Genomic DNA, 23,229 nt, shown 5'->3' on the forward strand with positions numbered 1-23,229 from the left:
ACTGCGAGACAGGAGGCAGACTCGTGTGTGCAGCATGTGGCGAAGGCTGGGGTCGGGGACAGTGGGAGTCAGGGACAAGGGTGACATGCTTGCTCATGAAATCACATGAGCAGACACACTGGCCCTGGCAGTTCTCAGGATAGAAAATTCTGGACTTGTGACTCTCATCTGTGGCCACTCCACCCCAGGAGCATGAAGGAGACAGACTTTTATTCTGGTGGGGAGATCTCCTTAGGCTCCGACATTGCTAGACGCTGGTGTAACTTGGCCAGACTTAACTTTTATTTATCCAATGAAAGAGGCTGAAGGGAGCTGATGACTCCCAAGTGTTCATCAGTGTCCCGGAACCTGCTCCCCCACCCCCCAGGGAAGACTCTATAATTCCCAGAGTTCTCACCAGCCCCTGAGGAGAGCGTCTATCCCCACACTCTGACTCCAGATTCTTCCGTCTACCTGGAGACTCCAGCCTCACCCTTCCTCCTGACTAGCAGCCTCCGCCTAATGGCTCCAGAAGCCAGCGCTCCTGGCCTGACCTCTTGGGCCTGACTGAGAAGGAAGCTGTGTCCCTAAGGACTGCATGTGAGCCTGAGGCCAGACCCACCCACCCACAGCCTCCACATCCCGCCTTCCCAGCTCATGTAGGGGACCAGATGATGGTGCTCCGTCCCTCTACCTCTGCTTTGCACCCCTGCCCTCCTCACATCTCTGCACCCCTGCCTGCCCTGCTCACCAGCCTCTGCACCCCCCTCCCTGCTTCTCTGGGGCATTGGTTGCATTTTGTTTGTTTGTTTTTCAGACTTGGAGAGCTGAGTGACTTCATGGCAAGCCACACCTGGCTCCGTCTAGGTGCTGTCGGCTGTCCCTCTAGCAAGCCACCACTCTGTCCTCTCCCACCCTCTCCCCTCCTGAGCCTCAGCCATATTCCCTCTCTCCCTTCCGTCTCCCACTCCCATCACAGGTTAAGTGCCTAGGAGCCGTCTTGCGGAGCGGTGATGTGGCGCTGTGAATTCAGTGGGTGGGTGACTCTCTTAGGAGGCCACGTCATTGTCCCCATTTTTAAAGGGAGGAGAGAGAAGTCAGAAAGACTGAGTGCTTTCCCCCCAGGGAGCGGAAGGTCTGCGGCTGCCCACTCCGTGCCCTGTGCACACTACACTGGCTTTTCTCCTGTCCCGTGCACAGCCACGGAAAGCCTCGATACTCGCTGTCACAGTGGCTCTGTCAGCGGGTCCGCCTGTCAGAGAGGTGAAATGAGGGTCAGAGATGTTCAGGAGCGCCCTTGAGGCTGGACAGCTGGGTCAGTGGGTTCAGATCCCCAGCACCCATATAAAAAACTGCATGTGGAGGTACATGCTTGTAATCTCAGTGCTGGAGAGGCTGAGACTGGAGGATCCTCCCAGCTCTCTGGCCAGCCAGCCTACCCTATCTAGCTAGTGAGAGACTTTCTCCAAAAATAAGGTTGACAGAGCCTGAGGGATGGTAGCCTAGATTACCTCTGGCCCTCCCCCACACCCTCGGAGAAGGAGAAGAAGTCGTTACTGTGGTGGTTTGCAGGGAAGCCTACAGCTGGCCGGTGTTCCAGGCAGGAGAAAAAAGGCTGAGGAGCTTCAGGGTCCTGGCTTGTGCCAATAGTGCTGTCTAGAGTCCCCGTGCCAGCCTCCGCCTCAGCACGGGAACCGTGAGGCTGCTCAGAATGTCTGAGGGCTGGGGACTGCCTCCCAGCAGATAGCAGACCGGGAGGGCGGAAGCTGGGAGCGGGGGCCACCACCTGCCTGTCCCTGGTGTGTGATACACAGACCAGTGCTGCTGCTGCTGCTGCTGCTGCTGCTGCGTAACAAGTGGTCCGGCAGCTGTTCCACATCTAGGTTTGTGAGTCAGACGCTCAGGGAAGGGGTTGGTAGCACTGTTAGTTCTGCTCAACCTCGGTACTTGCCCCCGGCTAGTCACTGAGGAGGCCCTTGGCCTCCATCCCCCAGTTCCCACGCAAGCAGCTTGCACACCCACGGCAGGAGGGCATGGAAGTCACTTTCAGGACATGCTGCAGGTTGATGCTGGCTGATGTAGCTAGCTCGGTGGCCTGGTAAGGTAGAGCCACCCACGCAACCACAGGAGGTGACATTGCTGCTGTATTTTATAAACTGCCCTTGCTGGGAGCCCTGATGCTGTCCACGGTGCCTGTCTGTCTGTCTGTCTGTTAGGAGGGATGAACCACGAGCAGAGTCAGGGTCTTCTGTTTCTTCTTGTGTATCTTCAGTACCCTTGGGGTGTGTTAAAGTATCCACATGTCCATGCACAGATGTCCTTGAGCCTAGCCCTGTGGGCCCTGGAGAGGGGTGCAGGGAGTGGCCCCCAAATCAGACCTCACTAATTGCGGACTGTCTCCCCAATGTCCCCACAGTCCCCCTAACTGCTCTTACATCTGCCAAGAAAGAGTCCTTCCGCGTTCCTAATGCATTCTCAGAGATCACCCTGTCTCCTGCCCTACTGTGGGCTGCCCCCAGATGGTGATGGTCTAGGCTAGGGATGTTTACCTACACAGCTCCACAGAAAGAACCCGAACCCCTGAGAGCAGGGGCTCCTCTCCAAGAACATCAGAGGCCGAGCCCATGACCACCTAGAGGAGAGTGTAGAAAAGGCCACACACTCCCAAAGTGGCAAAGATACCCCAGAAATGAAACCCCACACCATGAATACCATCAAAATCTCCTTGGGAAGACAAGAGCAGACAGTCGCGGGTCGGAAGAATATTAGAGAGATGATCCACCTTGATTATACAGGATTCATACAAAGAATTCGGAGATGGCCTCGAGCTAGAGCAATCTATTAATATAATATATAATACCAACCAGTCAGCCAGCACACTGTGTTAATAAATGACAAAGGGCATTTGACCAAGCCCTGGTGCCAACTTCTGGTTTTAAAGGAACAGCTAAAAATAGTCTGGGGAGGTACTTTGTTATCAGAGTAGAGGATCTGCCTCAGCCAAGACTGTTAGAAATGATGGTATTAAAAAAAAATCATTCCTGTTCAAAAACTTTTATTAGAAAAAAAGACAGTGCCTTTCTCTTTGTACTGTGATGGTAGACATAGCAATAAGACAGGAAAGCGAAATGAACAGCTGTCTCTAGGAAAAATTGTAATTATTTGCTGTCTGTGTGATTTGAGACCCAAGAGAAGCAACTGAAAAAAATAATTTAATATATGAATTTAATATGAAGGTACAGAGCCAGAGAGAAAACACGTAACACAGATCAATAACTTTCATTTGCGCTAAAGAACAAGTGGTCTGAACAAGTAATGAAATAATTGGTCCCCGCTTGAGATGGGTACAATAAAAACACAGCATAGAAGCCCCAAGGAATTTCTAGAAAATTTGACAAGAAAAATTTAGGATCATTATAAAGAGCTCGATAATGTCTTCCTGAGGGACAGGAAGAAAAAATAACAATGCGAAGAGGCTTGCCAGAACATTCCCTGGGAGTTAATTCCAGAATTAATTTACAGTTTCAACACAGTCCCTCAGCACTAGGTGGCCAGTTTTGAAAAGCAGCAGAGAATTGTCCTCAAGGTTCATCTGGCCGAATATTCAGAGCTGAGTGTGGTGGACTCCCAGTGCCCAGGAGGTAGAGGTAGGAAGATTGAACAGGCCAGCCTGTGCTACACAGGGAGACATTGTCTCAAAACAACTATTCCCTCCCCCAAAAATGAATATTCAAAAACTAAAACAAAGAACTGGGGCTACGAATGTGGCTCAGTTAGTGGGGTGCTTGCCTGTCATGTACGAAGGCCTGGATTCCACCCTCAGTACCACATAAATGGGGTATGTGGCACATGCCTGCAGTCCCAGTATTTGGGAGGTGAAGGCAGGGGGATCAGAAGTTAAAGGTTATCCTTGGCTACATAGTGAGCTTGAGGCCAGCCTGGGCTACATGAGATCCTGTCCAAAAAAAAAAAAAAAAAGCAGAATTAAGAAATCAGAATATATAAACAATTTAGTTATAATGTTTGTCTTCTTAGCAGATATGGAGCTAAATATATGAAGGACAATGGTGACCAGTGACAGAAAGTATACAGTTTGATGCGAGAAGGGAGAGGCAGGAAGTGTCCTGGGAGACTGTCCTGGGAGGCTGCCTTCTGTTACAGCTGCTGGTGCACTTCTTATTACTTGTTTAATTATGTGCGTGCGTGCGTGCGTGCGTGCGTGCGTGCGTGCATGCGTGCGTGCGTGTGTGTGTGTGTGTGTGTGTGTGTGTGTGTAGGTAAGTGTATAGGCAGAGGCCAACCTCAGGTGTTGGTCTTCGGATTCACTTTGTTTTTTTGAGACAGGATCTCTCCCTAGCCTGGAGCTCACCAGTTAGGTAAGGCTGACTGGCCAGCGAGCCCCAGGGAGCGCCTTGGCTTTGCCTCCTCAGCTCTGGGCCTGGAGTTTTAGGTGGGTTCTGGGAACAGAACTCAGGCCTCTTGCTTGCACACAGTAGGCACTATACTGCCTGAGCCACCTCCCCAGCCCTGGTGGGATCATTTATGATGACACGGAGAGGTCCTGAGGGTGCTTGGGAGCCCTGCAAGGCTGCGGAGGGAGGCAGAAAGGGTGAGGATGGAGAATCAGAAATCAACCAGAAGAAATAGATTAATCGATACATCTTGTCAAGCCCATTTGCTGCTACTTAGGAGGGGGATGGAGTCGATTCCAATCCTTTCTCCATGCAGAGGAAAACACATCCCACGTGACGGGAACATCAAACATGAGACTTCCAGTCACACAAACGTAAGGCGGTGTCCTCTCCGAGGGCAGGCCCTGTCCCCGCTCTGCACAGCTGTGGGAGCCAGGGCTGAAGTCTCAACCCCAAGTGTCTGGTGACAATGAATGCACAGTCCTCCTGCTTCAGCCTCCTGGGGACTGGGATGGCAGCTGTGAACCACCACACCCGGGCGCGGAGGAGCCGCCTTGGTGGCTGACCATCGTTCCCTGGTGCCTGTTGGGGTGGACATGATGTGGCCTCTGAGAAGTGACTGGTGACTACGGGAGCTTCCTAGGGGACAGGGCATCCTGGCAATGGCAGGAGTGATGCCATTCCATAGTCGAGAAGCAGGGTGCACCCCAGGTAGGAGGAAAGATGTCATCCCATTCACCTCCGTAGAACTCGCCGCGTGCTGGTGGTTCTCAGGACGAACGGCATGTGGGCAGCCATGGGTGTGAGGGAATGATGTGGGCCGTTTCTCTTCCCACCCACTCCTGTCAGGGCTGTGGACTCTGTCAGAAGGTCGTAGACCCCTATCTTCTGGGAGGTGTGTCCCACAGAGGGACAGCTGGAGGGCTGTTACAGCCACACACTGGTTCCAGCCATACATGTCTCAATGCCACTACCCGCAGGATAGAGTCGGTGTTTTTCTTAATTTCCCTAATTAATGCAATGTTGGAGGACTAATTGCTCATTAATGAATCGTGTGTGTGGTCCTGACTGTATGCAGAGGCCCATGTCTGCTGTCTTCCTCAGTCATTCCACAGTATTTTTGAGACAGGGTCTCTCCCTGAACCTGGAGCTCTCTGATTCAACAGGATCCATGGGGCCAGCGAGCCCCATGGGTCCTGTCTCCACCTCTCCAGGACTGGGATTACAGCATGCGCCATGAGGCCTGGCTTTAATGTGGGACCAAGGATCAAATCCAGGTCCTCCGGCGTACACAGAAACACCTTGCTCACTGATCTGTCTCCCCTTGTGTGGTTTTCTAGTTCCCAGATATTTGTAAAATCTGAGGGCTAGTGGCTCATTTACAGCCTTAGCTCAAAAATAGTGACGCCCCCCCCAAATCTTTAGTACAATGAAAAATGAATGCAGATCCAACAGCCAGGGTGCCGATGACGCGAGGGTTGGCTTGACCTGGTGCATAGCTTGCGGATGGTCACTGTGTCTGTACCCAGGCCTGGCTGGTGGAGCACAAACTGTGAGATCTGGCCCATGTCATCCTCCGGGGTATCAGCCAGCCTCCTACAATAACTCCTTGCCTTCCCACCAGGCTAATATCAAACCCCCAAATAGGGTCAGAGTCTTCGAGGTCAGGAGAATCAGAAAGGGGCTTTCTGGAACTCAGGTTAGGATGAGAACGGCAGCAGCCCTCAGAACAACTGGAAAGATTCAGGTCAGACTAAAGATAGAACCTCCTGGCTGCCAGAGTTACGGGGTGAGATGGGACACCCAGACCCATGCTTGCCTTTAGACGAGGCTCTCTCTCTGATGATGGGGAGTGTGGCAGAGTTCCTGGAGAGGGTCACACATTGTCTGTCATCTTCAGGGACCAGCCTGGCATCCTCCTCCGAAGATGCCTGCCAGCGCCTGAGCAGGGAGCCTTTGCGGACTGATTTCTCCCTCCAATGGTGCAATACATCATCTTTTTTAATTTAAAAAAGATGCCCGGTGGAAGCTTAAGAGACCATTAAGTGTTTGGGTCCCTAATTAACTTCAGAGCAGCCTGGAGCAGCAAGGGGGGAGGGAGGGCCACAGGGAGTGATCTGGGGGCCCCCAGCTTTGGTTGGGAAGGAAACCGCAGACCAGACTCCCTCCTCCCTGCATCTCCGGGCCACAGCCTCAGGGGGAGGCTGGCTGCCTTGTGCATCTGGCTCCAGCTCCACGGGCCCCTCTGGAACTTTGGAGTGAATCAGGAGACTGTTCATCTACAAACTGCCTGCTGAATTCTCCTGCTTAGTCTGTTTCCTGGCTGGCTTTCTCTCTCTGAGCCTCCCCTGCTCGCTCCCTCTTCCTCTCTCCCACCCCCCCTCCGCCTCCCCCCTTCCTCTCTCTGTGCTGAGGTCATCACTGATGGCTTTGGTATCCAGTAGATGCTCAATAAATGTAGATTGTGGGAGGAAAACAGTTTATGCTTACAGAGTACTTCTCTGAATAGATGGGTCAAGACCCGTGGGTTCTCCTACAAGGTCACCTGGCGTTGGACAGTCTCCCTGTCACTTTAACCCTCCTTGGTGACCTCTGAGCTCTCACAGGGAGGTGCATGGTGTGGACAAGGGTATTTTCTAGCCTCCATTTCTCCGGCCAGTTGGAGGACAAAGTCAGGGCCAGGCAAGGTCCAGGGCATGCCAGGCCTGACCCTGTGGCCAATTCCCAAGGAGCCAAGCTGCTGATTCAGCCATTCTACACTCCTGGCCATGCTGAGCTTGAATGAGTGTGTGTGTGTGTGTGGAGGGGGGGGGGATGGGAGTGCAGGTAGGATCCAGGCAGCCTTGGTGGGCGATGAGGAAACCCTGAGAACTGGAGGGGGGTCTCTGGGGCCTTTCCTATGGGAAGCCAGGGCTGACCAATGTTCTTTCTACCCAGGCTGTCTAGAAAACCACCCATGAAGAATGGAGAGAACAACCCTGTACAAAGTTCTAGAAACCTTAAATAGCCAGGAGCATGCTTCCTCACCGCCACCCTAGGAGGCAGAGCCAAGCTCATCTCTATTTGACCGATTAGGAAGCCAAAGAGAAGCTCAGACAGGGTCAGTAACTTTCCCAAGGTCACCCAGCCTGAGCTTGGCCAAAGTAACGCTAGCACCCCAACCTGAGATGAACAGCAAGGGAGCAGGCTGGCCCCCGTCTGCTCTTGGCCAGGCCGGGACCATGCAGCTTCATTCTCCCTGACCTGCTCATCATAGCCCCGCGGGCTCTGCGGCAGAGTGCTGGACAGTTCTGGCTGGAGCCCTGCTGCAGCGGCGGGCAGGCGGGCGTTCGCAGTAAACATGATCTATTGGCAAAACATTGGGATGGTGAAAAGTTATCGATTGATAGCTCTCCACTCATCTCTCTGCGTCCCGCCCTGGCCCTCAGCCTGCACTGCTCCTGGGGGTGCAGGATGGGAAGGGAAGTCCACTCCATCAGCAGGAGCCTTGGCTTGGCTCCAGCTCTGCCCCAGCGGCTCTTCCAGCTCTATGATCGAGGACAGAGCCGTATTTTTAGACACATGTGATCAGTCCCACTCGTCCGCCATGATTACGCAAATCTGATCGTAAGAAGTTTAAAAGCCGGCAACACCACACTCTTATTTCATCATCAGTGAAGGGCTGCAGGGCTGGAATGGCAAGACAAACACAGCGCCATCCATTGTCCCCATGGTGCCCTGCGTGAGCACCCACAGGTGTGTGTGTGTGTGTGTGTGTGTGTGTGTGTGTGTGTGTGTGTGTGTGTGTATGTGTGTGTGTGTGTTCAAGAGTCATCCCCAGACATGAGGTGCTGGTCCTCTCACTATATGAAGAATCCTTGCAGATACCCCAAGGAAACTCAGGTGGGGAAACTGAGGCCTGAGGTTGGAAATGGAAGGCTTGGACAGCACAGGCTTGATTGCCTAGCCTCAGTTTCTCTGGCCCCTAAGAGGAGAGAAGTGGTGAGAAGCAGTGAGGGGAAGAGGTGGATGGGAACTAAGTTCCACCTTTGTCCCTGTAGCCACTCACTAGAGCGTGGTGTGTTGCCTGGCACTGCCTACTCCCCTCTCTCCTGAACACCCCACAGTCCCTGGAGAGTGATGGCTCTGACCACAGGACCATGCACCCTTGCCTCCTCCCCTGCCTGCTGTGGTCAGCCTCCTCTCTGCTTCACGAACTCCTACTCAGCCCCTAAGACCTTCCGTTTATTGCCCTGCCCATCAGCCCGTTGTATCTCCCAGACTCTCTTCTCTCCTGCCAGACTGTGTTCCTCTGTTTATGGCCCTTTGAGGGTCCTTTGCTGTTCTTAAACGCCATGCCCAGCATCCCCCTGCTGTGGGGAGAGCGTCGCATAGAGCAGGGTGGGACCGGAGGTTGTCTTGCTACCCAGGCCTGTCAATGTGCAAGTCAGTTGTCTAATGAAAGCCTATTAGAAAAGCCATACTCTGTTCACTCCTGGGGAATCTTTGAATGCTTCTGTGGCCTGTGATAGGCCCTCCCTTCCTTCCTCCCTTCCTTCCTCCCTCCCTCCCTCCCTCCCTCCCTTCATCCCTCCCTTCCTTCCTCCTTCCTTCTGTGTGTGTTCATGTGAGTGCAAATGTGTGTGCATGCATGCATGCACATGCAAGTGTACCTGCACATGGAGGTCAGAGGTCAACCACCTCAGGTACCATTCACTCTTCATTTTTATTTTCTTTTGAGACAGTGTCTCACTGGTCTGGAGCTCCCTGATTCAGCTAGGCTGTCTGCCCCCCAAACCTCAGGGATCCTCCTGTCTCTGCCTCCCCAGCATTGTGCTTAGCTTCTTACGTGGGTTAAGGGGATCCCAACCCAGATCTTCATGCTCACATGGTGCGTGTTACCAACTAAGCCGTCTCCCGCTGTGACATTTCTTTAAATGGCTAGTTGACTCCTTCAGGGACCTCTGCCATCTCCATCCAGGCCATGTGGCCTGGCCCTCAGCTCCCAGCACTGGCTTCAATGCCTCCCCGTCACAAGAAGCTTCCTACCTCTGACAGCTCAGTGGTCAGAGCTGTCAACTGGTCCCAGGGAGCTGAGCTAGCACCTGGCTTCGGCCCCTGCGCTCTGTGGGTGGAGTCTGTCCTCCAAACCAGGCCTTGGAGCTCCCTGCGGGGGCCCACCATCTGCACACCTCATCCACACGCCGGGAAATGCCGGGGCTGTGGAGACCGATTGCAGTTCAGGCAACTGGAAAGTGCTAGGGGACAGCACTGGACAGGTCAGCCACAGGCCCACCTGAGAACCCAGCTTCAGGGACAGGATGGGGGCACCCATGCCAACGGCTGCCGTGATGTGAGCAAGACAAACCGTCAGGAGTTGGTGGCCCAGAGGTCACCTGCAACAGAGACAGGAGACATCACTCTCTAAGATCCAGGGTGGAAATACCTGGAAAAAGATGAAGTCAAGAGACAGATGGAAACATGGGCCACCCTTTTGAGAAAGTCTGCTTTGAAGGGCAGGACGAGCTGAGTAGGGAAGGGGTACACAGATTGCGTGCGTTGCTTATTTCAGTGGGAGATTACAGGATTTGGTCCAATGGTCATTGGCTCCACTTCTGACATTAGGTATCCATATGTGGGCAGAGGAACCCTGACACTGAATGGGGAGACCGGGTCTGGTGCCGGGCTGCAACTCCCTCGTGCAGGGTCTGTGCACTGCCTTCCACCCTGGAGTCTGTGGATTGATGAGTGAATTACTAAGCACAGGGTGAAAGGGGAAATGATGAGGAGGGGTTGCAGGGGGAGGTGAGGACCAGGGGAATGGATGAATTATGGAATGAGGGAATGGATGAATGGCGGAGCTTGGCAGGAGAGCTTGGGTTAGAGGTGGTACACCATCCTGGGCCATCAAAACCCATTGAGGCAGTTTGGCCTGTTCCCTTGGTAACCACTCCCCATAGCGTTCCATGCATGGCCTCAGTACTCTGCACCCAGACCCATGGTATGCGCCCTGTCTTCCACCTAATTCTGTGCCTGTGGCTCTGGGTGCCATTGGGCCAACCCTCTCAACCTGTCTGGGCCACTTCACAGTGTGACCCAGGATGTTTTAGGAGATTGATTAAGGCAACTCCATGTAGTTAAAAGGGAGGTTTATTTTGGGGTAACTTACAACAAGTAAAGGGATAGATAGGTTGCAAGCTCTGGGAGAGGTGAAGTGCAGTCCATCAGGGTTCTCTGGAGAACTCTGTTCGGTCTACCATCCAGCATCCAGGATCACCAGGAGCCAAGAGAGCTGGCACATCCGGATCTCAGTTCTTAAGGGCTCCCGTCTCAGCCCCGCCTCAGGGGCAGGTCATAGGTAGGCGTGGCATTTACCGGAAGCCTTACAAGTACTTCCAGGTCAAAGCTGGAACAGCTACCTACTACAAGGATGAGTCTTTCTTTTGGGGCCTCAGTTTCCCCGATCTGTAAAGCTAAGTATGGAAGGAGAATTTAGGAGCCCACAAGGCTGAGGTTGTGGGGTTCCCTGTGAAGCAGAGGCTACATGAGAGGTGGGTCTGTCTTTTCATGCTTGAGGAGCTGCTGGCCATGGCAGAGGGAACATCTGTGGATTCCTACCCTGACCTGCACTGAAGATCTCTGCACTGTTGACAAGCCTAGGTGTGGGGTGGCAGAAGGCTGGGGGTGGGGAGCAGGCGGATACAGAGGACTAGACCATGGCTGGAGTCAGGGGCCCTTGTATTCTGCATTCCCACTGTCATACTGGGAGGCTCAGTGCAATGGGGGTGATGGGGAGCAGGGGCTGGTTTCCACACTATGAGTCGTACCACAAATGACTAGACAGCCGTGCAGGGGGCGACATGGTGACGAGGGAGTATGAAAGAGGTAAGAGGGGACAACAGGGGACCTCAGGGTCCCCACATAGCCTGTCCCATGTGTCTAGGTGAGCATGCACATGCAAACCCATACCCAGGAGGATACAGAAATGCAAATGTCCGTACACACACCTGCAACCGGGTGCGTAGGAGGCTGGCGCACTGCGGGAGACACCACGGCGCCTCTTTGGGCCTGTAATCCTGCTTAACTCGACTTTCAGTTATTTTGAGCAAGAGATTACAGCTGATTAAGATCTCTCACCAGGCGCCACCCCTCCCGGAGGCTGGGACAGAAAGGCCCTGCCCACCCAGGTCAGTGTCCTCAAGGCCAACTCCACTGGCCTTTCTCTGGCTTGAACTCTCCTGTGGTTATCAGTTCAGGCTTCAAGGCGTCGTGGATAAACTGTACCACCACGGTGCACTTGACATTGGTGTCAAAACCCAGGACGAGGAGCCCAAAGGAATCCCCGGGCCCTCCTGGCCAAGGATCATGCCACTCTGATGTCCTATGTCCCCTTTTCAGCTCCAGATTGTAAGGTCCAAGGAGACCCGAGGCTGCTGAACTCCAAGGCAGTGCCTGAGTTCCTCTGGGCGTCCAATCTGTGCTGTTCATCTTTCTCCGTTAGAAATGGATTCCCTCGGGAGCCAGGTCCCATTTATGAAGTTTGCAAAGAGGAGAGAAATATATATATATATTCCTCCTCATTTTAGCCGCCTCAGTTCAGCCTAGTTGCTGCTGTCAATATTGGTGAAATACACTCAGCTGGCTGCTGGCCAGGCCACTGAGCAGTGACCAAGGCTGCTGTAAATCCCTGTATTAACAAGCAAATACCCATTTCTCCATCCTGCAAGTGGGCAGAAGGGACCAGAGTATAAAGGACCCCAGTTCTCCCGTGAGGTTTCTTCCCATCACCCCACAGTTCTAGTCTCATGCACTCTGGGCTCTGGGGACTGGGGGAGGCACAGTCCTGGTCCTGGGGTGTGCATGGCTGGGGGGGGGGGTCATGGGTAGGTGAGGCTGCTTGTATGCATGGCGGATGGAGCGAGGTGGGCATGGCCCTGGGAAGTGGAGGATGCTGTTGTTAAGCCTGGAGAGGATTTTTTTTTAATTAAAGAAATTGTTTTACATTTCTCTATTAATTGTGTGTGCTGGGGGGTGATGGTCGGAGGACACCTTGCAGGAGTCGGTTCTCTCCTTCCACCACGTGGGTCCTGGGGATCGAACTCAGGTCCTCAGGCTTGGCAGTAGTCACATTGATTTGCTGAGCCGTCCTTCTCCCTCAAGAAGGAGGACTTCTTGGCAACGTGGGTTGTCACTCCTCCACGGCTGTGCGGGGACAGCGTCGAGTCCCGGGTGCTGTCTACATAGATGGCCTCAGAGATCAGCCAGCTGATTCATCTGGAGAAACTGAGGCCCAGAGGGAGGTGGCTTGCTGGGCCATGTGGTGGGAGATTTCACTCTGAGCTCTACCAGTTTCAAGCCCTGGCTGTGCCGGGCCGCTTTCCCCGCCTGCCTCCTTGAGGGCAGAAGAAGAACTAATCCGCCTCGGGCTGGGAACATTGGCTGGGTGTCCAGCACCTCCTGCAGGCGGTTCTGAAGGTGCTGTGGCTGGCCCTTCTCGGGGAGAAGTGACATCCAAGCACTCCAGGTGGCAGGCGTGGTGCCAGTAAGTCAATGAGATGGATGTCCTGCCCTTATCCAGCCTTACCGCTCGTTGCCGGATGAACTCTGAGTCCCTTCTCTAGGCTGCTCCCCTGTGGATCCAAGGCTATGCTCACTGAACTGTACCACCCATCACAATACCTCTGAGCTGGCCACCCAGGGGACATCATGTCCACCTTGCCCATGAAGAAATGACCAAAGTGATGTCTGTTTTCCTTGGTGATCCCGGACTCTTTCAGCCCAGCCCCATGATCTGGGACAAGTATCAGGGTTTTCGTTTTACAGCAGACACGGGTGGACGGCTCTGCCGAATCCTTCAGACAGGCACCCAGTGACCTTGGACGTGAGCTTTTTCTGTGACTTACTCTCTTTTCTCTTGTTTTGCAGCAGAGAGTACTTCAGGCAGAGGAGCTGGGAGAAGCCGCCAGGACGCACAGGCCCATGGGAAAGCAGGCCGTGGTCACCTCAGGACCGGGGAGGACGACGTGGGGTGGCGGGCAGTGAGGGAGCTGTCCTCCCTCCCAGCACTTGCGCCATGCAGCTTGGGACAGGACACCTCGGACAGTACAGGCAGTGACCCATCCCACCCCTAAGTCCCCTGGGGGGGCACTGCCCAGCCCTCCACCCTGTCCCCACAGGCAGAGTGTCCCGAGATGGCTGGGCATGGGTGGGGTGCACCATGGGTGCTTGTGGCAGCCGCCACATTACTGCACGCGGGCGGGCTGGCCCAAGGTGACTGCTGGCTGATCGAGGGTGACAAGGGCTTCGTGTGGCTGGCCATCTGCAGCCAGAACCAGCCGCCCTATGAGGCCATCCCCCAGCAGATCAACAACACCATCGTGGACCTGCGGCTTAACGAGAACCGCATCCGCAGTGTGCAGTATGCCTCCCTGAGCCGCTTTGGGAACCTCACATACCTCAACCTCACCAAGAATGAGATAGGCTACATCGAGGACGGGGCCTTCTCCGGCCAGTTCAACCTCCAGGTGCTGCAGCTGGGTTACAATCGGCTGCGCAACCTTACGGAGGGCATGCTGCGGGGCCTGAGCAAGCTTGAGTACCTGTACCTGCAAGCCAACCTCATCGAGGTGGTGATGGCCAGCGCCTTCTGGGAGTGTCCCAACATCATCAACATAGATCTCTCCATGAACCGTATCCAGCAGCTGGGCAGCGGCACCTTCGCCGGCCTGACCAAGCTCTCGGTGTGTGAAATTTACAGCAACCCTTTCTACTGCTCCTGTGAGCTGCTGGGCTTCCTGCGCTGGCTGGCCGCCTTCACCAATGCCACGCAGACCCACGACCGGGTACAGTGTGAGTCACCTCCAGTCTACGCCGGCTACTTCCTGCTGGGCCAGGGCCGCCATGGCCACCAGCGTAGCATCCTCAGCAAACTGCAGTCTGTGTGTACTGAGGACTCCTACACAGCTGAGGTGCTTGGCCCACCTCGCCCAGTGCCAGGCCGGTCCCAGCCAGGACATTCACCACCACCACCTCCACCGGAGCCTAGCGACATGCCCTGTGTTGATGATGAGTGCTTCTCTGGTGACGGCACTACGCCGCTGGTGGTCCTCACTACCCTGGCCACTCAGATGGAGGCCCGTCCCTCCATGAAAGTCAAGCAGCTGACCCAAAACTCGGCCACCATCATGGTGCAGCTGCCGAGCCCGTTCAACCGCATGTACACGCTGGAGCAGTACAACAACAGCAAATCGTTCACCGTGTCCAAGCTGACCCAGCCTCAGGAGGAGATCCGCCTCACCAACCTCTACACCCTCACCAACTACACATACTGCGTGGTCTCCACCAGCTCTGGCACCCATCACAACCACACCTGCCTTACCATCTGCCTGCCCAAACCGCCCAGCCCACCTGGCCCCGTGCCCAGCCCCTCCACAGCCACCCACTACATCATGACCATCCTGGGCTGCCTCTTCGGCATGGTGCTGGTTCTGGGCGCCGTCTACTACTGCCTGCGCAAGCGGAGGCGGCAAGAGGAGAAGCATAAGAAGGCGGTGGCGGCAGCGGCTGGCAGCCTGAAAAAGACCATCATTGAACTTAAGTATGGGCCTGAGATTGAGGCGCCTGGGCTAGCCCCGCTGACCCAGGGCCCGCTGCTGGGTCCCGAGGCTGTGACTCGAATACCCTACCTGCCAGCCACCACCAGTGATGTGGAGCAGTACAAGCTGGTGGAGAGCAGCGAGACCCCTAAAGCCACCAAGGGGAACTACATTGAAGTGCGCACAGGGGAGCCGCCAGAACGCAGAAGCTGCGAGCTGAGCCGGCCCGGCCAGGAAACCCAGCACTCAGTGACGGAGATCTCCACCATCGCCAAGGAGGTGGATCGGGTCAACCAGATCATTAACAATTGCATCGACGCACTCAAGTCTGAGTCCACTTCCTTCCAGGGCACCAAACCCGGGGCCGCGCCTGCCGCTGAGCCGCAGCTGGTACTGCTGTCCGAGCCTCTGGCTAGCAAGCACAGCTTCCTGTCCCCTGTATACAAAGATGCCTTTGGCCACGGTGGCCTGCAGCGGCACCACAGCGTGGAGGCTGCGCCCGGGCCCCCCAGGGCCAGCACTTCATCCAGCGGTTCTGCACGTAGCCCTCGCTCCTTCCGGGCTGAGGCCACCGGCACACATAAGGCCCCAGCCACTGAGACCAAGTACATTGAAAAAAGCTCACCTGTGCCCGAGACCATCCTCACTGTGACACCCGCGGCCACCGTGCTGCGGGCTGAGGCCGACAAGGGTCGCCAGTATGGCGAGCATCGGCACTCGTACCCCGGCTCCCACCCGGCTGAGCCACCTGCTCCGCCACCACCTCCACCCACTCATGAGGGGCTCGGGGGCCGCAAGGCGTCCATCCTGGAGCCTCTGACCCGGCCACGACCCCGAGACCTCGTCTACTCGCAGCTGTCCCCGCAGTACCATAACCTGAGCTATTCCTCCAGCCCCGAGTACACCTGCAGGGCGTCCCCGAGCATCTGGGAGCGCCTCAGACTGAGCCGTCGGAGGCACAAGGATGACGCAGAGTTCATGGCGGCTGGCCACGCCCTGCGCAAGAAGGTCCAGTTTGCCAAAGATGAGGACCTGCATGACATCCTAGACTACTGGAAAGGTGTGTCCGCCCAGCACAAGTCCTGAATCTCCCTCCATCCCTCGGCAGGGCCCAAGGCAACCCGGCCCTGTCCTCTCCGAAACTCGTGATGCTCAGTGGACCAAAAAGGATAGACCATCCGCAGCAGCCAGCCCTGACTGAGACTCAACACTAAGCCCAACATACGTGCACAAAACAAGGGGCTGCGGGGCTCAGCGCCTGGCCTGCAGGGACAGCATGAGGAGGCCGCAGGTGGCCGGGACAGTAGATAGACTAACTTTCATGTAAACTGTACTGTGCCTGCTGCCTGGTGCAAGCAAGCAAGCAAGCCACACACACACACACACACACACACATGCACACGCACACGCACAGGCACACACAAATACACCCACACACATTACACACAGCACAAGCATGCACACATGCACAAACACACACACACACACGCATGCATACACTCACACACATGCACATGCATATACATGCACACACACACACACACACACACACACACACACACACACACGGGACTTCGGAAAACTGTGTCTTACGGGTGGGGGTGGGGGAGGGGGGATTTTTTCCATTATCTTTCCTGTTTTGAGTCTTCTCTTCCTTTTCTCTCTTTCTTCTCTCTTTCCTCTTTCCTTTCTTCCTTTTTAAAAAAATATATATATAAAAGTGAAATTCTTTAAAAAAAAAAAAAAGACCTAAATCACCTATCATGGGGAGGGGGCGTGACCAAGTGTGGCCAGCTTCATGGCACGCCCTAAATAAGATCTCCCAGTCTGCGGAGTGCAGAGGGGTGGAGCTGAGACCGATGGACCTCCTGACTCTGGCAGTCTCCTGAGGCTGTGGGACCCCAGCAGGGGGACGGAGACTGTGCCTGGGGGCAGGACAGGGTGGTAAGAGGGGTGCAGGCTGGGAAGCATTGTGAGGTCCCTCCCACCCCAGTCCCATCTCCATTGTACACTGTAGCTATTGTATTGTACAGAAAAAAAAATCTATATTTGCAAAGTTTGCTGTAAAATGAGAGAGAAAAAAGACTATGTCTACTAAAAAAAAACTGCAAAGGAAAAAAAATCCAAATCCATGTGTTCTGTGGGTTTTTACTGGCGGTGGGATGGTGGTTCGGGGTCTCAGCTAGGCATGTGGTTGTGGACAGTGGCTCTGATGGGCTCAGCAGGAGCCCCCGGGGGAAGGTTGGGGGCTCGCACTGGGCAGGGAAGTGTCCAGTCTCGGGGAGGGTGGGAAGCAGTGTGGGTGGGGTGGGAATAAGAGGCGGAGGAGGCTGAGCAGGGTTGTGGGGACACCAGGGCCCGTGTGCAGGCCTGGTGGCTGAGGGTGGGGACAGCCTGGAATAAACAGAGGGTCCTCTGAGCTGGTGGCGATGGTGGGGTTGCTGTGAGGTCAGAGGGTGTGTTTGTGGGGGAGTCCTTCCATACCCAGAGCCCCACCCACATGGAGAGAGACCCCTCCCTGCCCTGCACCAGGAAGCCAACCTTCATCTTCCTGCAGCTGGCCCCACCCTGCCATACCTTCCCTGTTTCTTGACCACGCTGTGTCTCACGTGGCCTTCTCTGGGGGGTCCATCCTCAAGGGATGAGCAGTGGATCTTCCTAAGTTTTTCAGTTTCTGGAGCTGGTAGGGGGAAGTCCCACTCCAAGGCTAGCCTCAGTACTTCCTGTAATTGAGACCTTGTCAAGGACCACCCATCTGCAAACCTCTAGCCCAATGCCAGCACAATAGCACCAGGGGCCCTGTGGTCACCCCCACCCAACGCTGCTCTCTTCCAGAGAGGTTCAGTGCTGTGGAGGAAAAGGACACCCTGTTCCTTCATACCCATGGAAACTTGAGGCCCTTCTCGTACCTGGGCAGTCAGGAGGCATAGCTCCCAATCAATATTCCCAACGGTTTTGAGGACCTTCTCTTCATCTCCTTAGAGGCCCTAGTCACTGAGGGGTCCCCACTCAGGGCAAACAACTCCTAATATGGTCTGCTGACAAGGACCCAGTAAGATGCCAATATCCTGGATCCAGCAAGGTGCCTGGGGACTTGAGTATGGAGCCACAGTTATAAAAAGAGGTAGATGTGGTGTCTGATGAGCTGTGGGGAATAGGCCTAGGTCCCAGCCTAGCTGGAGATGAGGCCTGAGGGGGCGGGGGCTGAGGCCAGGGGCAGGCAGCCCTGGAATAGCAGTCTCTGCTTACATACTCCCGGGGACACGAGGCTCATCTCTTTCCTCCAGCTTTAGGCATCTTCCTGAGACCCACACAGTCCCGGGGGCCAGTTCAGAGCTACACACAGAGCCCATGCTGGATTCCTAACCAGGGTGCACTTGACAGGCATCCCACCAGCGAACCCTCTAAATGGGTCCCCCTCAAGGATTACATGTCCTGTCCTTTCTTATCCAGCCTAACAGGCATCAACCAGCTCAACTCCTTCCCAGCTCTGTACCTTCCTGAGTACCAAGAGAGGATCCATCTGTGGTCCAGAGACAGTGGTCACATCCAGAGAGGAATGTAGGATCCAGAGCTGGTGGTAGGGGCCCAGAGAAGGGCCTTCTCTTCCCAGGGGCACATAGCCACTCACTGACTGTTCTGGTTACGGGACAGAGGGAGGTGGCCAGGCCTGCTCAACATACTCCTTGTCACCAAGGAGGCAAAATAGCTATTTATAGGGGACCAGGACAGACAGAACAAAGGGACCAGCCTCGAAGGCCAGGCAGCTGGCCAGGCAGTGCATGTGTGTGAAGGGACAGGACAGAGAGAGCTGGCGCCAAGATGGGGTATAATGGGAGAATCACAAGTCTGGAGAGGGACTAGGGCAGAGGGGCAAAGGCAGGAGAGGCCGGCAGGATGCTCAGCTCCAGAGCCCAGGCAGCAGCTCCTAGACTCCCAGGGCCTCCTGGAGCCCATGGAGTCAATTCTGCATCTGGTGTGAGCTGATGACAAAGACCCCCACACCACCACATCCTTATTAGAGCATGGTCACTAAGGCTCCAGGAGAAGACCTACACATTAAAAATATTTTTATATTTATTTTTATGTGTATAAACGTTTAGCCTGTCTGTTTGTACGTGCACCATGTGCATGCCTGGTACCTGTGCAGGCCAGAAGAGGGCGTCAGATCCCCTGGAACTGGAATTGTGGATGGTTATGAGCCACTATGTGGGTATTCAGAATCAAACCTGGGTCCTCTCGAAGAACAGCCAGCGCTCTGAATTGCTGAGCCATCTCTCCAGCTCTGACCCACACATTTATCAAGTGCCCACTGTGTGCAAAACTCTGTGCCCAGCTGAGCTTGGGAACATGTGGACTGGCAGCTACGTGCCATGGAAGAAAGCAGGCAGCTCAGAGGTGCGCAGGGATGTATGGAAGACAGTGGGAAAGCCGGGGGTGGGGAGTGGGGGCTCCTGGAAGTGGTGGGACTTGGCTTGGAGAAGGAGAAAGAAGAGGGAGGGCAGGCCCTCCGTGAGTGGGGTCTGAGCTGAGTTTGGAGTAGGGATGTGGGAACTCTGCCCATGGCCCCTGCTTTGTGGTTTCCCCGGGGGGAAAGGAAGTTCTGGAAACTGGAATCAGGGGCTCTGTGACTGTTCCTGCACCAAGTCCCAGCCATCTCCTCCTGTTACCAGGACAGTCTCACCTGTTTGTCTCTGCCACCAAAGCAGCACACAGGGCAGCTGCAGGTGGCTGGAATGGATGAGAGGACTCTGGGGGACAAAGCCTACTCCACATGCCTGTTAGCGTCCACAACCCGGCCCCGCGAGAGTGACCCTGGGTTACATCAGCCATAGGTGTCTGTTCCGTATGGTGCAGAGAATGATCTGGGAAAAGCCAGACTTTTGTTTGAATGAGTGTATTTACTAAATATATAGGAATCCAACGTGTGTGTGTGTGTGTGTGTGTGTGTGTGTGTGTGTGTGTGTGTGTGAGAGAGAGAGAGAGAGAGAGAGAGAGAGAGAGAGAGAGAGAGAGAGAGAGAGAGAGAGAGAGAGAGAGAGAGTCAAATCAGGGACTTAAAACCCAACCCCTGTCCCATTGACAGCTGGGGCTTCCCACAGAGAGCAGAGCTCACCCTCAGACTGACACCAACCAGAGGCTTCCACGGAACAAACAGCAGCAGATAAAGATCACCTCTTCCAACAGGGCCTCAGGACATCCAGCAGACACCGACTGGGGAAGTTGAGGCAGTTGGCTGGAGTCCAGGCTGAGCTTCTTTCCTGTTACGCCCACGTTCACACCACGGGATGAACACTATTGAGATGGTTCCAGCTGTTTTCGAGGGTGTGACCTTTTCACTCCTGGGCTGTTTTGCTGTCCTCTCCTCCCTGACACAGAGTTAGAGGGACCAGCCCATCCCCAGACAAGGGGTCTTGGAGGACACATGGAGACAGCCATGTTTGGGTCTGAAGGGTAGGGTACAGCCCACTTCTGAGCCAGCTTCTCAGTGAGCTCAGACAGCAGGTGACGATTCATCAATATAGTATACAGTGCATGCCCTGTCGGCCTGAGCAGGCCAATGCCATGGAGAGTGACAGGTCACTTCCTAGAGGACAGGCTTGGGGGAGAACTGGGCATCAGATAGAGATCCCCCCACAAGGGAAGAGTGCAAAAGCAGAACTCATTCATTAGGTCACTCATTCATTTATTCAAAGTGCAATGATAGGACATCTACCTTGTGCCCAGCTCTGGGAAACATCAATGAACGCTACTCCCATTCCTGAGGGTGCAGCAACCCTGGTTGTAGGAAGAGTGTAGGGGACCACAGGGAAGGTGAACTTCACAAAGAGAAAGAGACAGGCCCAGGGGACCCTGGAGAGGGACCGTGGGGGTGGATCACAGCTGGCAGGATGGGGAATCACCTACTCCCTTGTTCTCTTCCCATCTCTCCCCCATCACCCTCTGAGCTCCTCAGTAGCTGTGTGGCATGACAGTGGGGGTCAGGAGACCCTGGCACCAATGTTCAGTGTCAGAGAGGCAAAGCATGCAAAGAACGGTCCAGCCTTGATGCCAACATGCCAGCCAGGATGGTGGCAGAGAAAGCCACCGTCTCCTCTGGACAGGGACACTCTTCAAGGGAGATGCTCATGTGAGGCCTTGAAGGACAGCCAGGAGCTGGCAGCATGGAGGCGGGAGGTGGGGCCAGAGAAAGGGGATGGACCCCCCAGGGCACACCCAGCGGGGAGGCGGGTGGGAGGCAGGCTGTCACTGCAGTTAGAAACTGGGGCAGGCCGTCAGCTGGGCTGGGCAGCCTTCTTTGCAAGTGTGAAGAAATCCGAGTGAGCTGCGAACCCCAGGGAGCCTGCGATGGTATTTTATAAAGCATAATAAGTTTTATTGATTCTTCTTATCTCAGAAGTAATCCTTTTATTACATAAGCCTGAGAACACAGCTGAACATGAAGAAAACAGAGCTCACAGTGTCACTCCACCCAGCGAGAACCATGGAAATTTGAGGTCTACTCAAGACCACTGGGATCCTCTGCCTCCCTTCTTAGGGGTTCTCTCTCTTCCCTGGCAGAGTGGGGTGCCCTGTGCAAAGGCGGGGGCATGGCAAGGAAGTAGGTGTGGGCAATGTGTACGGGAGGGCGGAGAGTCAGTGTCACAGGGGGCTCCTGGAGAGGGTGGTTCTATTCAGCACCACGGACAGCTCCCGTCACTCGGAAGTCCTGGCACATGCCAGGTTCTCTGGAACCCCCAACTCTGTCACGACTACTCTCTCGGCCTTATTGCTTTACTTCCCAAAATTTGTGTGTGGTGTGTGAGTGTGTCTATGTGCATGCGATTGTGTGTGTGTGTGTGTGTGTGTGTGTGTGTGTGCACAGATGTGTGTGAATGTGAGTGCCTGTGTGAGTGTGTGTGTATGTTTGAGGTTGCATCCCAGAGGTCAACATCAAGTGTCATCCTTGATCACTCTCCACTGTAATTTTGAGACAGGGTCTCTCACTGAACCTGGAACACATCGATTTGATTAGACCAGCTGGCCAGCGAGCCCCAGAGATCCTCCTGTCTCCACCTGTCCAGTACCAGGACTGTAAGTGTGCCCCATCATGCCCAGTTTCTATGGGGGTTCTGGGGACCTGAACTCAGGTCCTCATGCTTAGCAGGCAAGTACTCACACTGAGCTGGTCCCCAGCCTGATGGTCATATAGTTTAGATTTGAAATGTTGAGTTATAGAAAGTTGCGAAGTTTCATAGCATCACAAGCTGTTGCCATGGTGACCTCTTACCCACTCTATCACAGGATCAAAACCTGGAAACCAGCATACAGACTGCTGCAATGTATTTGTGATGCATCAGGGCTTATTTATTTATTATACACACACACGTGCACACACATACACTTATCCTGACACATGCAGTTACCACCACAATGATGACACAACATAAACACTGGGCTTTTCCTCACACAGGTCACCTCCCCCGTCATATGCCTGGTGCTAGTGGCAACCACAGACCTCTTCCTCACCCTTTCCTCAGAATGTCACGTAACTGTCATCCCATGCTGTGTGACTTTTGGGCTCCTCACAGCCACAAGGTTTTGGAGAGCCATCTGAGCTGGTGCATGTTGGTAGTTTTCTTTTTTCATTGGTGAGTAGTATTCTGTTGTGTAAGTGATTGAGCAGAGGTTGTTTAACCACTCCTCTGTGTAAGAGCATTTGGGATGTTTACACTTTGAGCTATTACAAATAAAGCCACAATAAAAACCACACAATGGCTCTGTGTGACCACAAGTGTTTGTTTCTCAGGGATAAATGTTCATGAGGGCAACCCTGGTCTATGTTTCACCCCAATTCTGAGGCAAGGAACACACCATGCTCAGCTTTCCTTGAATTGTTTGTTTTTGAAGCAGAGTCTCATGTAGCACAGGCTGGCTCAAATTCATTTACGCAATCTGCGATGGCCTTGAACTCCTGATCCCCCTGCCTCCACCTCTCCAGTGCTACGAGTATGAGCATGCACCACCATACACAGTTGGTGCTGGGGATGGAACCCAGGGCTTTGTGCATGCTAGGCTAGCAGTCTGCCAACTGAGCCACGCCCCCCCAGTCCTCCCTCGCCATTATCAACTGAGACACGTCCCTACAGCATGGCCCCAGGCCAAGCTGACCTAGACAGTCGCTCATCGGAGGCTCCCTTCTTAAATGATTCTAGGCCAGTGGTTCTTAGCCTTTTAGGGGTTGCATATCAGATGTTTACATTACAATTAGTAACAGTAGCAAA

At 54.4% G+C, this 23,229-nt stretch overlaps 1 protein-coding gene across 4 annotated transcripts in view; it reads left to right on the forward strand.

The window, feature by feature from the left end:
• Positions 1-17,093, forward strand: part of Elfn1 (extracellular leucine rich repeat and fibronectin type III domain containing 1) — a 65,429-nt gene extending 48,336 nt beyond the window's left edge. For 2 of the 4 annotated variants that reach the window (XM_016009381.3, XM_006991095.4), the window contains exon 2: positions 13,296-17,093. In XM_016009381.3, the coding sequence (XP_015864867.1) occupies positions 13,562-16,051 (2,490 nt within the window). In that variant the 5' untranslated portion in view covers positions 13,296-13,561 and the 3' untranslated portion in view covers positions 16,052-17,093. The remainder of the gene's footprint in view (positions 1-13,295) is intronic. The other 2 variants (XM_042268040.2, XM_076561352.1) reach the window with 1 other exon arrangement.
• The last annotated feature ends 6,136 nt before the right edge of the window (positions 17,094-23,229 follow it).

The sequence above is a fragment of the Peromyscus maniculatus genome, chromosome 23 (assembly GCF_049852395.1).
Source record: "Peromyscus maniculatus bairdii isolate BWxNUB_F1_BW_parent chromosome 23, HU_Pman_BW_mat_3.1, whole genome shotgun sequence".
NCBI classification, from domain to species: domain Eukaryota; kingdom Metazoa; phylum Chordata; class Mammalia; order Rodentia; family Cricetidae; genus Peromyscus; species Peromyscus maniculatus.